This window comes from Stereum hirsutum, assembly GCF_000264905.1.
Source record: "Stereum hirsutum FP-91666 SS1 unplaced genomic scaffold STEHIscaffold_7, whole genome shotgun sequence".
NCBI classification, from domain to species: domain Eukaryota; kingdom Fungi; phylum Basidiomycota; class Agaricomycetes; order Russulales; family Stereaceae; genus Stereum; species Stereum hirsutum.
The window spans coordinates 561,563-578,556 of NW_006763137.1; the positions used below are offsets into that span (position 1 = coordinate 561,563).

The window sequence follows — 16,994 nt, forward strand, 5'->3', positions numbered from 1 at the left end:
CATCACGATATCCTCCCCAACCCCACCCTCATCCACGTCGCCATCCACATCATCTCCATACTTTCCGCCTCGCCTCCCGTCTGGGAACATCGTGACTCCGTACGCGGCGCTTTCTCGCATCGTCTTGATGGCTTCCTCGGGCGGTTGACCCGTGTCTTCCATGATGAGCCAAAGCGCGGCTTCCGGGACGAGGATGCGTTGGATGAATTCGGATGGAGTGAAGGGCGCGATGGAGGGCGTGTGGAAGGATGTGGGTGGAAAGAGGTTGTACAGCGTCTGATGGATGACCATGGAGCCCAGTTCACCATAGCTACGAATCGCAATAAAATCAATCAGCTCGCTACCCAAACCCCGAGGCAGAGTGCATCGAGAAATGAAAAAAAAAAGTGGGAGATGAGAAAGAGACTCACTATCCAGGCTGTGTCTTCCCAAATGAATCGAACTGCCCCTTCACGCCCACGACGGCCCGACTCCCCAACTTCTCCACCTCGCCCTTCACCTCACCCCAGAACAAACTCTTCTCCCTCGCCTCCTTCATAGCTTCCTCCATCCCCTCTCCACCCCCGTCCACCAACCTCCTCAACTCGTCCTTCCGGCTCTCCACCCTCTTCCTCACCTTTCTGAAATCGATATCCGTGGGCCAGCCTTTGGCTCGAGCCTTCGGGGATTCGTTGTATTCGAATCGATGCCTTTGACAGGCGGAGATGAAGGCTGTCATGGGCGCTTTGAGCCCGCGGGGGTTTGAGGGACGGGGGTCCGGGTAGCCACGACGTTTGGCGGATGTGAGGAGGGATTGAAGTTTTGGAGTGGGTGTTGGAGGGAGGGGCTCGTCGCAGAAGGGACAGAGGGTGGAGGGGTCGATATCCGGGTTGAGGAAGTCGTCGAGTACTTATGTAGAGTAGAGAAAGAGCGTCAGTGAGCTGAAAAAGAGTAGATAGCGAGGATAAAAGATGGAACTCACGAGAATCGTCGCCGATGCCTTCGAGATCGTCAAGGCTGCTGCTAGGCATCGACGCAAGCACCGAATCGATATCCATCCCACCCAAGCCCAAATCTGCGGCCGTACTGGCTCTGACCACGCCTCTGCCCCCTGCCTCACCGTCTTCTTCCATCCTCCTCCTCTTCCTCCTCGGCGTCTCATCCGCTCCCAGAGTCTTGTACCTCTTGCTCGGGCTCCCAGCGTGCAACCGCAAATCCAATTCTCCCATCGGAAACGGTGCCAGACCATCTTCCCCGTCCGCATCCTCCTCTTCCTCGACGTCATTCAGATACTGACTCCGGCTCGGCTTCAACCTATCCTTCGCGTTCAGGTTCGCCGAGGATGACGATCTTGAGGGTATAGGAGACGAAAGTGGGGAGATCATGGTGATGGGGTTGGTCGCCGTCGGTTTCGGGAAGGTAGGCTTGCCGGTGCTCTTGGTTTTAGCCTTGACCTTCGTGGGTGTTGCCACTGGAGAGGGAAGAGCTACGGGGAATGCTGCAAGTGTGTCACTCCCCTTTAGTGACGCCTTGCCCTTACCCTTCCCGACCTGTGAGCTCGGCAACGACGCATCCTTGACGGGTGAAAGGTGAGCGAACGGAGGAGGTTTTGCTTCCGCTGAAACCTTGGCTTTCGTCTTCGCCGCCTTCGTCCGCGATGACGACGAAGATAGCTCGACGACTTCCACTTCATCAGCATGGACATCGCCGTGGACCTGCGATAAATCGGGGACGAAAGGAAAGTCGGCCGGCATCGGATGCGAATCTCGTTCTTCCTCATCGGTATCTGCATCAGCTTCAGACGCAGAGGACTCGATGACTCCCTTTCGCGTCGTCTTCTTCTTCGTCTTGCCAGTGGCTCGGTTTGACTTCTCGGAGGGTTTGGCCGTAGAACGTTGTGACCTGCGTGGAACAACAGGCGTCCTTTCCCTCGCGTCTTCCTCTTCACCTTCCTCGCCCTCTTCCTCCGCGCCTTCTGACTCAGAATCCTGATACCCCACCGTCTCTCGTATATTACGAGTCTTGGCCTTCGGCTTCGGCTTTGTCCTGGACTTGGATTCACGTTCGGGGGAAGGAGAAACCTGACGAACATCCTTCTTTGTAGGGCGAGAGACGGGCTTGGGCTTGGGTTTCGCTTTCTGCGTTGATTTCGATTTGTCGTCATCTGAGGCGGAAGGAGGGACGTCGTTATCGGAGGGTATGTCTAGCGCGTCGACCTTGCCCTTGCCTTTGCTCTTGTTCCCGGTGGAGGAGGCAGGTGGCTTCGTGAGTGGAACGGGTTTCGGTTTCGATTTGGACTTGGACTTGGACTCGGGCGCGTCGGAGACGACTTGGACGTCACTGTCGTCGTCGCCGCTGTCTTCGGTGTTTTCCTTCTCCTTATGTCGGTTCGACGAGGACGCGGCCGATCGAGTACGAGGTTGCGAAAGTGGCGGTGGTGGTGGCGGTGGCGGTACTGCGTCTGGAGAAGTCGAGCGACGATTTGTGGTGACGGTGCGGGAGGGTTTCGATCCAATCTGAATCTTGCGTGGCGTCTCTTCTTCCTCCTCCTCCTCCTCATCGCTAGAATGGGGTGGCGAGATCCCAGCTCTCGCCAGAGAATCCGGCCAGGCCGATTTCGAGCTCGTCCGACTGAGCGTCCTCTTATCCTTCCCCTTCTCCTTGCTCCTCGCGTCTTCCTGAGCTTTATTCTCCTCGAAATCGGTAAGCTCCACGACCGTCTCTCCTTCCCCATCCATATATTTTCCTGCATCGTCCCCGTCCCGACGATCCCTTTCCCTTCCGCCTCGAACATGAATGTCAGACTGCGTCCTCTGTATGGGCGACGGACCGGGCCATGCCTCTGGTACCTCCTTCCCCTTTCCTCTATCCTTCCCTCTCGGATCAGACTGGAACCTCTCCTTCGAGAACGGATTGAAGTTTTTCTTCTTGGTCTGTTGGCGGGTAGATGGTGGGGAAGGCGAGCGGGCTTTGTGGTTGTGCGCTAGGGATGAAGATGAGGGAACGGGGGGGACGTAGCCGTTGTCGTGTTTCGACATGGAGGAGAGGAGGCTGCGCGTGTTCGTGCTAATTGTCGTTGAATTGTAGGGATTTGTGGACGGGGATCGTGACGAGGGTACGGAGATAGGTGTGGTTTCTGGAGGTTTGGTGGACGCGTCGGCGGCGGGCTTAGGCTTGTTCTTCTTGAAATTTGGGAGCGGGGGACGGACGTAGTCCGGATGTTGTTCTATCCATTGACCGTTGATGAATTCGAGTGACGGAGCGGGCTTGAGCGGCTGCTTCTCCTTCTCCTTCCCCTTCCCCTTCCCAATCCCCACCTTCGTACCACCACCAGTACCAACACCACCACCACCGCCAACACCAGCCTGTCTTCGATTCTTCTCCCTCACTCTCTCCCTCTCCTCTCTGTCTGACCCAAAATCGTTCCACTCCCCCTGTCCCCCGTCTTCCACCGGTCTGCTCTTACTCTCCTGCGACAACAACAGCTCGTCGTCCGACGAATCGAACTCGTTCGCTTTCGTATCGAAGGGATTGCTCTTATGCTTCTCCAATCCCCTTCCAGGCTTTCCCTTCCCCGTCCCTTCCCCTCCCCCCAGCCCCTTCCTATGAGCACGCGAATTCACATCCTCCACGACCTCCATCCCGTCCGACTCTGACTCGAACTCATATTCATAATCCAACCGAGTCTTCGTTCTCGTCCTGGTAACATGCGGCGGCGCGACCCCCGCCCCGAACGCGTTTCGTTTTCCGGTGGTGTATCGCGTGGGCGCGGTGAGCTCGTCTTCGAGGCGTCGGTCTGCTTGGGAGCGGGGCGGGCGTTGGGAGGGTCTGGGTTGGGAGGGCGGGGAGGAGGAACGGGGTTGCGAGATGCGCATGGTGTGGTCTGTGGTGAGGGATGTGCCGTTGCGTTTCCAGTGTTGTTCGAGGCGTTCCATGGTCGCCTACCCTACAAAGATATATTTGATGACGCAAGAATGTGGGCGGTGAAAAGCTGTCAGGACGTGCGTTGGCGCATATAAGGGCGGACGTACGGATAATTTGTTACGATGCTACGATGGCTCGATATATGCGGTGTTCCGAAAATAGACTTTGCCTACGATTAGCTACAAAGAAAAAACAAAGAGACAATGAGTACCATGTTGATAGGTTGTGTAAGGACATAGGCAACAGAATATGTATGAGCCCGTCAATTTGCGAGCAGTGAGCCGCCCCATGCTCTGCACTACTGTGGCGACATCACCGTCCAGATGTCCGACGACGCGTATAGACACCAAAATAACTCGAACAGTGCCAAGATATGGCGAGACACTGACCACAAGCGAGCTAGAGTGAACAACTTGTCGACCTATACGCGACGCAAAGCGGCGAGCGCAGACAAGACCGTGACTGACCGCCCGTCTCTAGACTCTAATAGGCGGCTGTGAACAGACGCCGACCGTCAACAAACATTCAATAATCTGCGCACAGGAACGTACCGTTCAAGAGTGCGAACCGAGGCCGTCGTAGCCGGCGATGTCGCGAATGTTCTGCTCGTCGTGTCCGACGATGATGACCGTCGCGTCGCGAAAGTCAAGGACGAACCCGTGACCGTGCCGGACTCGGGACCGGAGCTCTGTTGACTCCCGGAATTGTGGCTCACGACGTTCATCTCGATTTGCGCCTTCACATATTCCACGGAAGGCGATAAATTTATTTCTTGGGCTTCAAGGCTTTGTACTCTATTGATAACAGGTCCTTTGTATCACCAGAGGTAAGCAATGATGGAAGATTATTTTTGGCCTGCTACAGACAGTGTGGCACCGTCCATGCCACTAATTTTGTGGCCCACCCCTCCATGTAGGCTTTCAGATAACAAGCCATATTAAAATAATGGACAACATGGTACATGCATCTATTCTGTCCATACCTTCAGAAATTATATTCCAGATATGTGCCTTTCTCGACGTGCGAGACGTGATCAGCCTTCGTAAGGTGCTCTCCTCGCCTCCGGATGTTTATCTTTTCACTATCCAAGCATTCCCTGACCACCTGTATATCGTGACAACCCACAGACATGCCGTCACATTTTCTCTCTCTCGCATGACAAAGGCCTCTGGCTCGACTTCCTCCGACACCAACAGTCCTACCTCCCCCTCCCCTCCTCCGCTCGCCACACTTCCACATCCGCCGCCCTATCCTCTTCCTCTATAGAACATATAGTCATCTCCGCACGTAAATCCCAAACACGATGGTCCCTCCCGCGTTCAAACTCGGGTGTCAGACCGTTGCAGGGAAGTCCGGATGGGTATCAGGATATATTGCATCTGGCGTTGGTGCTCGATAGATGGGTGCTTTGTGTTTACAGTTCGGGAAATGTGGTGCTCTGGGATGGGGATGAGGTTGGGAAAGAGGAATATGATGAGGGGAAGAGTGGAAGTGATCCGATGCCTGCGGTTTGGGAGCTTTGGGGGAGCGAGCCTTGGACTTCAGCTATAGCGGTTGCAGATCCTGACGGCGATGCGATATACGTCGCCGTAACGCGAGCACAGAACAGGTCACAGGAAGGGTATGTACTTATATTCATCTATTCAATATGTCACTCTTATGGTTGCTAATCCACCGATAGTTCAACCACGGTCCTCATGCGCATCCCACTCCCCACCTCCTCCAGCTCTTCCGAGTCCCCAACACCCCCTTCCAATCCAATGCCAACGTCAACACCTCATCCTACCACAAACGAACCACCACCACCACCACCACCGCCCCAAACCCGCTCTTCACCTCACTCTGAGTCTCATATCCATACCCATACCCTTCCCGACCCGTCCTCCCAATTCCACGACATCGACACCTTCTTCGGCCCCGACGCCCAATCCCTCCGCGTCCTCGACCCAACACACCACCTCCTCGCCTTCTCGCGCTCGACGCTCATCGATATCGTGCATTGGCCGAGTAACACGGGAATGAGTATTGATACGCATTCGGAGGATTTGGATCAATTGGTACGTGGGGTTGTCCATCTATATGTCGTGCGAGGAGGACTTATAATAAATGGCGTATTGTTTGTGATATGTGTGCGATAGTGGAACGGCATCATTGGCCTCCAATTCGTTTACTCTCCCCCGAGCCCTCAAACGACACTACCCCCTCCAAGCCCAGGTGCAGGTCAATCACAGCCTGAATCGCTGTACCTCCTCTGCATCAAAGCCCGAACACTCGAGCTCTACCCTCTAACCCTTCCTTTCGCGCCCCATTTTTCTTACTTCGTCAACTCCGCACTCGGACCGCTGCCTAGTCCGTCACCCACAACAACCACCAGCACGTCGATCCCGTCCACTTTCCTGCCGATTCAGAATGATCATACAGAGCTTCGTTCCTCATTCACTTCAACCTCAACCTCAACCTCAACCTCAACCTCATCCTCAGTCTCTACCCCCACTTCCACGTCCACCTCAACTCCAACCACGACTCCGCACGAATCTGCCTTTTACCACGAAGAAGAAGAACACAAACATGAGCATCTCAAACCCAGCCACTCGCGCACAACACCCGGACACGGAAGACTCGGAGGAAGCGCACGAAAACCCGTCCGAGTCGCTCCCGGAGCGAAATATGCGTTCCCGACCACGACCTTCCGCGGCGTCTCCATCTCCTCCGTCTCCTCCATCTCCGTCTCCACAAGCTCAACCACTTCATATTCAGATTCGGATAAGTTGGAGGAGATAGAGCTGTCGTTCCTCGCGCATGATGTCCTGCGGGGAATATTTCATTATCGAGTCGTGGTGTCGTCTCCGGAGGCTTTTTCGTCGCACGGCAGGTTGTTGGGAGAGGGTGGGCCAGTGCCGTATGTCGATATGTGTGTCTCGCTCATCGGGATGTATAACATGGCTCGATCGCATCCACTGCACGTCCCTCGTTCTCCGACAACCTCATCCACTGCCACCACGTCAACCCCTTCCTCATCCACCACCTCAACGCCCACCCGCCCACACTCACATCGACAACTAGGAAAAGCAAAAGCGCGCGCCCGCGCACCGGGGTTCATAGGTGCCGCGGCTCTAGGTCCACAGGGAATGAGAGGAGTATGGGTAGAAAGGACGAAGAGTGTGCCTTGGAGACGGGTCGTTGTGTTTTCGGCTTATAGATCGAGGGCTCTTGAAGCTGAGTCGGAGGATGAAGAACGGACAGAATCGGCGGGCGAGGGCGATGGTGGGGGTGAGGGCGAAGAGACCGAGAGTGACAATGACAGTGACGGAGAAGATGATGATGAACTGTCATGGACCGCCGCAGCCGGAGGCAGACCGGCCCAGATCGATGCGAGAACGGTGTATGAAGTGCATTCGTATGATTTGAGAGGTGCGTTTCGCCTACCGCCTTCTCCTGGCTCCTCTCCATCACCCCTTCCACGGAAAAAAAGACATGACTTGGGAGAAGCGGCACTGATGCGTTTCTGTTTCGGGTGTGGCGTAGAGGATCTTCTACACGTCGCGTTCTCAGAAGTGACGGGGCGGATCGTGGTTGGGACGCGGGCGGGCGGGGTTAAGGTCGTCTAGTGACTGGGCTTACTTATGGGCTTTCCGAAGTCAGGCCTTAGATCTCGTTAGGTCGCATTTTGCGCTCTGTAGATGCATTCATTTGCAGACGTCGCTATCAATTTTCAAACGTGCCCATGCGATTTTACAGCCCGAACTTGTGCAGGGGATTAGGGCTGCGCCACGACGTCCGGATACCCAGCTTGTTCGCTGGATCTTCGCAATGCTGAAGTAAAACTGGCGATTTGATTCGTTCCCCTGGCTCGGGGAGATCAGCGTCCTATCAGTGTGGCGTCGGATGGGGTACGCGGTGCGTGGTACATAATTGAATTCAAGTTAAACTCGTACATGGCTCACGAGTCCCACAGACGCGGGAGTGGCTATAGTCAGCGGGCGCAAAGCGCTCATATAGAGTCCCAAGAAGTGGACATCCACATTTCCTGGTAGCCAGTCTCGTCCAAGACATCAGGCCGCCGATCCTTGTTATATCCATACGGATTGGGTAAGCTCAGCGGTGAGTCACTCAAGACTGTCGACTTCGAAAGTCTACCGTCTCTCTCGTATCTTTGTCCTTGTCCCTACCAGCCTCCTCCACCCGTCTTGCTCTCTCAAATTCGTTGCGACCTGCGTATGTCATGACTTAATCTTTTTTCGTCTTGTTTTGAACGTACTTGGCCTGCTTTCTGACTCTCAAATCAGCCGGTACACTTGTAGACAATTTTGCGAATCGCACGACCATCAGCTCTCGAGCCCTCAGGGTATATTCCGGTACGCCTCCCGTTTTTGTCTGGAATCCTGTTCACGGGCCTGAATATCCGAACATCTTCAGGACCACTTATGGCGTCTAAAACTTGGGAGCCATCGACATGGACTAGTATAGTGATCGCTTACCCTCAACCGTGGCTCAGCTTCGATGGGAGGAAGATATACGGCAGCCATAAAATGAGCTCCAGGACGAAGGCAAACAGTTTCCATCCATGCCTGTACCCAATAAGCACTCGCTGCAGGCAATGGACCACCACTATAGCATTTAGCGCGCTCGTCGAGAACGTCGTCGAGGGCATCCTGCAATGGGAGAGTCTGAAACATCACGAGCTTTGCGTCGAGGAGTACCGCGACGGAGCACTGGTAGAGGCGCCCGGCGAGTCCACTTCGGCAGGAGAGTCCGGCGCTATCGAAGGCCAGACAGTCGAGTTTTTTTTTTTAGAGTTGATTGTCCTTCCCTAGCAAGCGATGATACAAAGCGCCATCGTCTCGGATACATCGCGTGGAGACCGCGTGAAGATGCTCCTGATTATGGTGATGTCGAGCTGTATAATGTTGGGGAGATAACTGGCGATGCGGTATGGAACATGGGGTTCACCACGAAGTCAAGGGACACCGATCTCGCTGGTCAATACGGAGAAGGAGCCAAACTCGGTAAGCATCTCTGTTTTGCTAACTTATATACATTTGTTCCAGTGACTGACCGCTTTTTAGCTGGAGCCGCCCTGTTGAGGGGACCTTCGGAAAGTTTGTTCTACCACAGTGGGAATGAGACCTGGGATTTTACCATCCTGGACTCTGATAGATATGGATATTACACTAGGGAGGTTGATCAATACTTGGACGGCGTGCTGACACAAATCTTGCTTCTTCCATGGGCCGACACGGATTTCGACCGGTTCTTACTCCTTCGACCGCCCATATCGACGCTTCCCGACACATCGGCTGGTCGTGTCAAGGCCAAGCTAGGATGGGTCTTATTGGACGAGCGTCATCATCACAAGATTTATGTATGTTCTTGACGTTGATCTGTTCGTATGCAGCTTTGGAGCTGACTGAGGGATCCCACGTACACAGGTCAAGGGTATCTTCATTCGTGCGGAAGATGATCCTTCTGTTGGTCTCTGCTGGGGGTACAACTTTGTCCACGGTGTCGATGTGAACTGTGACCGTAACGCGCTGGTCAATAGCAGCTCGCTATCTACAGTGATCTACAAAACATGGAAGCCTCTGCTCCTGACTTCATCCCAAGCTCGACAACACTACATCGACATGCTATTCGACCACGAGAAATGTCTGGACGTTTCGGGGTTGCGAACCTGCATCACTCGCCCGGTGGCGGTCGTTTTATTCAAGGCCTTGAAACAGAAGTACGGCCCGAGGGCCTTCTTCTACTATTCCGCTGAGACAACAGAAGCCAGGCGCATCATCGAGACGTCCTTGAAGAGGAGGCCTGTGTTGCTGAAAGAATTATTTTGGGACTCCCTTCGGCAGTGGCCCGGTCTGGTCATGACGCCGTCGGAGGCGAGGCAAAAGTGGTTCCGCGATCTTCCTGAATATCCGATAGACGTCTCCACTAGAGCTGAGACAGACATTCTGCATACCGTCCGCTCGTTTTTGCTTTTGGACGAAAGGACGGAGCGTTTTCTCGACCGTTGGGTTTTCAAATCCTGCCCCGCCGATTCTGGAGACGTCGAATGTTCGATTATGCCTGGCGGCGAGCTTCACCTTTCCGATCGACTCCTCAGACCGGAGTAAGTTCTTTTGTCATTTTATCTTTCGTCTCCCACCATTGATTAGAGGCAAAAAGATACGTCCACAGCAAGCCGGGCTGGTCCACTTGTCTTATGCACAACGCACGCAGTCGAGGAACAGATTCAGCCGTTGTCCAATGTCACTGTGCCACCCTCTACATCGGCGGTCTAGTCGTAGATGAAGTGCAGGAGTGCAACGCTCACGAAAAGGATGCACTCAAAGTCACACAGCGCAATTTGGTGTCTCAGATGCCACGCCACGTCTCGTTTGTTTTCGACGAATCCGAAGAGAACTCTGACAGTGTGGTGACTTTTCGATGGGAGGCCGCGATGGAAATGTCCGACTTCATTCTCTGGATCCGACCAGCTGAGGATCATAGTGAATCCCAGTCGCCTTACATATTCCGAGCTTCCGACGACGCAAACCCTGTGGATAACACAGACGACGCAGACATGGATATAGACGACCAGCCACACGATGAGCGCGGCGGTTATCGTGCGACTTGTCAGTTCCATCCCAGTTCTATAGTATCATATGGTCACGACGGTTTACTGATCCTCTTCATACCTAGCACGAGGGTCTGAAGAGTTCACTTCAGTTCACGGCAACTCGATAGACGTGCAGGGATTCCAGCCCGCCGAGGTCTACACAATCCAAGTCAGAAGAGACTGTAACCTTGCTATCTGGAGCCCCCCGATCCATCTCACTATTCCCAGTAACATCACTCGGTCTGCGTCGTCCTCTACATCAACTCCTCCTATCGAGAACACGACTCCTTCCCGAGGTTCATCCCCCGACGTCACGGACACGCATGAATATCGGACACCAAGTCCTGACGTCCACGGGGGCGCCATGGTTGCGAATGCGGAGAGCCTTCCCGGTGCGCGCGTGGGCCCACGACAGCCTACACCACCGGGGCCAAAGAAAGCCCAACCCGAGTCTCCGAGTAAGAAAGCTGGCACAATCCAACATTCGGAGGGCGATCCTGCACTCAAATCTCAGGACGCCATCACCTTCTTCAACGATCTCGTAGCGTCTCCGCGTCAGTCCGCCCTTTTTCGCGCCGACTTATCCAGAACCCGCATGCGTATAGCGAGCCGACCGAAGCGTACGAAACGTACCCGGAAAATCAGTCACTACGCAGAACCTGTGGCTGTCGGAGGGGAACAGGGTGACGGAGGTGACGCTTTTGAACCGGACCCAGACGAGATCGCTGATGATGGTGAGGCCGCTGATGATTACGAATATGAGCCGTCGGAGGACGATCAGGACGATCTTTCAATCTGGAAATTGGGCATGGACGAGGTAAGTTAATGCTTTTCTGCAAACCGGATTCTCGATGGGCTGCTCTGACAGGCTTTCCATTTCCCCAATATAGACTATCGAAGGCGATGAAGATAACTCAATGATGGTCGAAGATGAACCTCCTGCTCTGGCCCATGCTCGTCCTTGCCCGATTGATGCCCGGAAGCTTTGTGCCGGCCACTCCTATGAGATATCGTTCCTCCACGGTCGCAGGAATGCACGGAGGTCAGCGATTATACAAGTTCTTGAGAACGCTACGTACGAGGGTACATCGAGAAGCAAGGCCACCCTACGTGTGATACGTTACATTCATGCCTCGGACTATTTCAAGTCGACCCCCCTCCCTAACCCCCAAGGTCAGGTCATTCTGCTTCATCAAGAAATCCCTGAGGATGGGATCATATGGCGAGCATTGGCTGAAGATTTCCCATCTCACTCCATCATCGAGGCCAAAGAGGTGACCATCGTCTATCCAGAGTCATCTCACATCTCGCACGAACCGCCAGCACCAGAGGGAGAGCTTATGTGGTACATCTGCCATTGGACCATGGCGGCAGACGGGATAGAGGACCAATCGGCTGCTATATATCGCCTCCCTCCTGGACCCGACTGGGCCGATATTCTCGTAGTGTACGTTCATCCCGAGGTCGCGGGTTTACCAATACTTCCACCCTACGATAATCCATCACTATACGAGAATCCATCGACGTTGGATATATTCGCAGGTACTGGCGGCAGTTCTAGAGGATTCGAGGATGCTGGGTTCAAAATTATAGGAGCCGTCGAGAACAATCGTGATGCCGCAAACAGCTGGAAGGTAAGCTCGCCCACGTTTCATTACATTCGATGTGTAAGCTTACTCAAGGGCTGAAATCTGTTGTGAACGTGTCTGTTTTATGCCTTAGTCTAATTTTCCCCATGCTGATATCCATTATGAAGACGTCGAAATATTTCTAAACAACCTCAGCTCTGATACGATCAGGCTCTCAAATCAAGTGACCGTCCTTTTGGCTAGCCCCCCTTGTCAGCCGTTCAGCAAGGCGAATGTCGGTCCCATAAATACGGACATAAAGAACATAGAGCAGCTTCAGATGGTCGCAAGGGCTGTGTCGATACTGAAACCCGCCTACCTCGTAAGTTTCGTGATCACTACAAGAATTTAGTAGTGTGTTCTAACTGCCACTCTGCCCTCCGCACCGGCTCATGCCTTCACAGTTTCTAGAGGAAGTTGACGTACGTGACTTCAAATATCCATTCAGTGCTGCATTAACGAAGCTCCCTCTAGTCGCTTTTGCATCCGGCCCATCGAAAATATTTTGAAGCTCTATTGGTCGCGCTTCTGCAGATGGGGTATTCCATCAGGTACATGGTTCTGAACGCAGCAGATTATGGTGTTGCAACTACGCGCAAAAGGTTGATCACCCTTGCCGCTGCTCGAGGTTTATATCTGCCAGCCAGGCCCAAGCCAACTCATCGAGACCCGGAGTACGACTATGAAGAACCAGCGCCTTCGCTTCTTTATGTGACTGTCGAAGATGCCATACGGGACCTAGAATGGCGGAATCCCCGAATCGACGCACGGGCTATCGAGACGAAGAAATACAAGACGTTGTGCAACATACCGCAAAGCACCAATTGCCGGGAGCCAAGCGATTATGCACTTTCGCTTGGGCGCCAAGCGACCGGGCTTATAAGCCATCACATAACTGGGAGGAAAGCAAATGAGAGTTGGGACCGTCAGCGAACCCTAGGCGAATACAACAGACCGCTCACTAGTACGATCATCATATCGATAAATTGTCCGGGTCCGATACTCACTGACGTCTTCTCGTTTTAGCCATCTTGACTACTCCGACCAATCGTTGGAAGTGCCGCCATCCTCGTATGGTTTCTATGAACTCTGCTTTATGTTCGCTGAGAAGCTGACCATCATGGTGATCGCCCACCTTAAGGTTTCCAAGACCAGATTATGTCTCCTCGGGAGCTGGGTAGAATTATGTCATTCCCTGTGAGTTACAACGGGCCATAGATTTATTACGACAGTATATTCGTTGACAAGAGCTCTGCTATAATAGGACCAGCATCGTTTCAGTGGGCTCCTTGGCGCACAGTACCGTCAGATTGGAAATGCCGTCCCTCCACTGCTAGCGAAAGCAGTGGCGCTGGAGATTCGCGCGGTACTTAAGAAGCTGAAGTACAGGTTAGAATATACATGGTCATCTCAAGCTAGTACTGCAAGCATGGCCGAAGACGAGCATGCGGAATCCCAGGGTCGAGCGCAGGAGAAACGACGAAAGGTGACGCGTGATGGACTTGAAGAAGCTGGAAGGGCGAAGAAAAGGTTTCGAGCAGCGTCGGATCCTTGAAGTGTTTAACTTACGTGACTAGAATACTAGTAGACGAACAATCGTCTAGGATACTGTAGTTTTTCGCGCACAAGTTCGTGTCCCGTGTCCCATGGGAGCCGCGAACGAACTTGTGCCGCGGGACAGTCCCACCCCATTGACGTGCACTGAACTTATAAATGGGACAAACCAAAATTTGACGAAAATTTAACGAAAATGCGAATATACTCTAGGCTCCTAAATTGACCTCAGGAAGGCCCCCACGGCACACTTTGGGCTAGATTTTACTACTGGGTGAGCTCTTCCACCCCAATGCAGAGGATGAATGGCTGTTGAGCAGTTATGAAAGGTCGTATTCCTGAAAAAGCGTTGATGTTCACGAACATTGTCCCTTGTCCCGGTCTGCTTGCGAACCGGGACGCGAACGGATTATGTCATCTCGGCAACGGCCGAGGGGCGGTGGCGTGAACTTGTGCGCGAAAAAGTACAGTAGCCTCAGCGAGCCTAGTACCGATCCCCAAGAACATCAGACCACACTGGACCGACAATGGTCAACGTTGGCTGGATTGATTCTAGACGAGACTGGCGTGAACTAGCTATTTCGTCAATATTTCGTGTGGCGAAGACACAGTCGTGGGTAGAAACGCGGTAGGTAAGACAAACAGAGAAAAACAACGCGCTCGCGTCATGTTGAGAAGCCACGCGACCCGGCCGAAAAAGTTTATAAAGGTCTCCGGGCTCGCCTTCCGTCTCTTCACCCTTCTCCTTCCTCCCCTCCGTTACATTGTCGTTACGTGTATAATCGAACGATTATCTTTGCCTGAAACATGTCTAATATTGTACCGTCCACGCCTCCTCGCATGGCTTCACCACAGCCTACGCCTAGTAAAAAGGCTCGTCGCGTCGTTTTGGTTGATCACCGCGTTTCCAACATACCTCTTATATTCTCTTTCCTTTATCTCATTTAGGTCGCCGCCGCTCTCGAATCCTTCTCTCTCAATACTCCTAAGGCCTCCTCGAGCAACCTGATCGACGACGCGCGTGTTCCGAATTCTCCAGATACCGTCAAGGACGCCGACGAGCTGCAAACCGTAGCAGCTCCTGCGGAGGAGGACGGAGATGTCGAAGATTGGAGAAAGCGGTGGGTCGGGGAGGTTGATGTAGAGGAACGTGAGTAGATCCTTGCTGTCCTTGTTGCTCCGAGCGGCGTCTCATTTGGCGCTCAGACATGGAGCCTCTCCTCATCGAATCCAAACGCCGCTTCGTTCTCTTCCCCATTCAATATCATGAGGTACGTCTATCCCTTTGCGTATCTCCTTTCGATGCTTTTTTGACACGCCATGATGTGTGTCCAGATCTGGCAAATGTACAAAAAGGCCGAGGCCTCCTTCTGGACCGCCGAGGAGATGGACCTCTCAAAAGACCTTCACGATTGGAACAACCGCCTGAACGACAACGAGCGCCACTTCATCTCTCACGTCCTCGCTTTCTTTGCTGCCTCCGATGGTATCGTCAACGAGAACCTCGTCGAGCGTTTCTCCAACGAGGTCCAAGCCGCCGAGGCTCGCTGCTTCTACGGCTTCCAAATCATGATGGAGAACATTCATTCTGAGACCTATTCTCTTCTCATTGACACATATATCAAAGACCCTAAGGAGAGGGACTATTTGTTTGATGCCGTGGAGACGATTCCTTGTGTAAAGAGGAAGGCCGACTGGGCTTTGAAGTGGATCTCGGATAGGAGGTCGTGTTTCGCGGAGAGATTGGTTGCGTTCGCGGCTGTGGAGGGAATTTTCTTCTCTGGGTCGTTTGCTTCTATCTTCTGGTTGAAGAAGAGGGGTTTGATGCCTGGTCTTACGTTCTCGAACGAGTTGATCACGAGGGACGAGGGGATGCATACCGACTTTGCTTGCTTGCTGTTCAGCCATATGAAGAGGAGGCCCCATCCCGATACCGTCCGCCGGATCATCTCCGAGGCCGTCGAGATCGAGCAGGAGTTCTTGACCGGTACGTGCCTCACTTCCATATCTCGTACGACTTTTGTCGCTGACTGCGTTCATGTACAGACGCCCTCCCATGCGCCCTCATCGGGATGAACTCCAAACTCATGCGTCAATACATCGAGTTCGTCGCCGACCGTCTCCTGCTCGCTCTCGGCGGAGACAAGTACTACAACTCGACGAACCCTTTCGACTTCATGGACATGATCTCCCTCCAGGGCAAGACCAACTTCTTCGAAAAGAGGGTGTCGGACTACGCTAAGGCTGGTGTAGCGAGCTCGGCCGCGAATGCCGGCGGAGCGGCGGAGACCTCCAAGGGATTGTGAGTTTCTCTCTCCTTTTTATGCATCGCTTGTTGGTGTGGATGCTGACTGGGCCATATCTTCAAATTTCAGCTCTGTCGACGAGGACTTCTAGATTCCCGAGATCGTTGGCCTTTTGTCCTTACGTCGTTGCCTGCTCTCGCTCGCTCTTGTCCACTTGTCCCTCAATGTCGTTTTGTCTAGATCTACCACTCATCTATCGTATTCTGTAATTATGTATCACCACCACTTACTATCTTGATCATCCCAATGGCGCTTTGAAGTCGTTTCTTCGATCCAACTCTTACTGCCTATATGGCCACGTATACGTAGAACGAACATCTCAGAAAAGCAAAAAGCGCTTTCGCGAGCAGGGTACTGTACTTTTTCGCGCACAAGTTCACGCCACCGCCCCTCGGCCGTTGCCGAGATGACATAATCCGTTCGCGTCCCGGTTCGCAAGCAGACCGGGACAAGGGACAATGTTCGTGAACATCAACGCTTTTTCAGGAATACGACCTTTCATAACTGCTCAACAGCCATTCATCCTCTGCATTGGGGTGGAAGAGCTCACCCAGTAGTAAAATCTAGCCCAAAGTGTGCCGTGGGGGCCTTCCTGAGGTCAATTTAGGAGCCTAGAGTATATTCGCATTTTCGTTAAATTTTCGTCAAATTTTGGTTTGTCCCATTTATAAGTTCAGTGCACGTCAATGGGGTGGGACTGTCCCGCGGCACAAGTTCGTTCGCGGCTCCCATGGGACACGGGACACGAACTTGTGCGCGAAAAACTACAGTACATACCATTGGCGCATATCGGAAAATGCCGAAAAGCTCGTTCCACATGGCGCCTATGGTGCGGTTCACTTAGTCACCACCAAAAATATACAACTGCCAAATTGGTCGGTCCAAAATCGAAAATCTAATTTATTGAAAGAAAATTCCTGGGCCGGTCAAAAAAAACCCTGCCGTTTTCGAAAATTAATATTTAAATGAATAAAATATTATTCTTTGGCGGGGACTGCCAAATCCATG

At 53.1% G+C, this 16,994-nt stretch overlaps 3 protein-coding genes across 3 annotated transcripts; 1 reads left to right on the plus strand and 2 right to left on the minus strand.

Moving 5' to 3' along the window:
- Positions 1 to 54: 54 nt before the first annotated feature.
- Positions 55 to 538, minus strand: STEHIDRAFT_57099 (uncharacterized protein; the record flags this gene model as incomplete). Its single annotated transcript, XM_007303887.1, has 2 exons — positions 55 to 310; positions 411 to 538. Coding segments are annotated over 2 exons (384 nt in total), but the record flags the coding sequence as incomplete, so codon positions are not given.
- Positions 539 to 6,822: 6,284 nt separating this feature from the next.
- On the minus strand, positions 6,823 to 9,073 carry STEHIDRAFT_121431 (uncharacterized protein; the record flags this gene model as incomplete). Its single annotated transcript, XM_007304139.1, has 6 exons — positions 6,823 to 7,314; positions 7,429 to 7,800; positions 7,859 to 8,004; positions 8,186 to 8,264; positions 8,323 to 8,660; positions 8,970 to 9,073. Coding segments are annotated over 2 exons (417 nt in total), but the record flags the coding sequence as incomplete, so codon positions are not given.
- Positions 9,074 to 14,416: 5,343 nt separating this feature from the next.
- Positions 14,417 to 16,256, plus strand: STEHIDRAFT_121432 (ribonucleotide reductase small subunit). The gene is made up of 6 exons (XM_007304140.1): positions 14,417 to 14,553; positions 14,629 to 14,830; positions 14,887 to 14,951; positions 15,016 to 15,667; positions 15,727 to 15,982; positions 16,056 to 16,256. The coding sequence occupies exons 1-6, from the start codon at positions 14,488 to 14,490 to the stop codon at positions 16,075 to 16,077; spliced, it is 1,263 nt and encodes a 420-aa protein (XP_007304202.1). The 5' UTR covers positions 14,417 to 14,487; the 3' UTR covers positions 16,078 to 16,256.
- Positions 16,257 to 16,994: the final 738 nt, after the last annotated feature.

Excerpts from the sequence above, each read along its gene's own strand:
- STEHIDRAFT_121432 (XM_007304140.1), top strand. The coding sequence starts at position 14,488 with ATGTCTAATATTGTACCGTCCACGCCTCCTCGCATGGCTTCACCACAG. Across the intron at positions 14,952-15,015 it reads TCCCCATTCAATATCATGAG|ATCTGGCAAATGTACAAAAA; the intron begins GTACGTCTATCC and ends ATGTGTGTCCAG. Across the intron at positions 15,668-15,726 it reads CGAGCAGGAGTTCTTGACCG|ACGCCCTCCCATGCGCCCTC; the intron begins GTACGTGCCTCA and ends GTTCATGTACAG.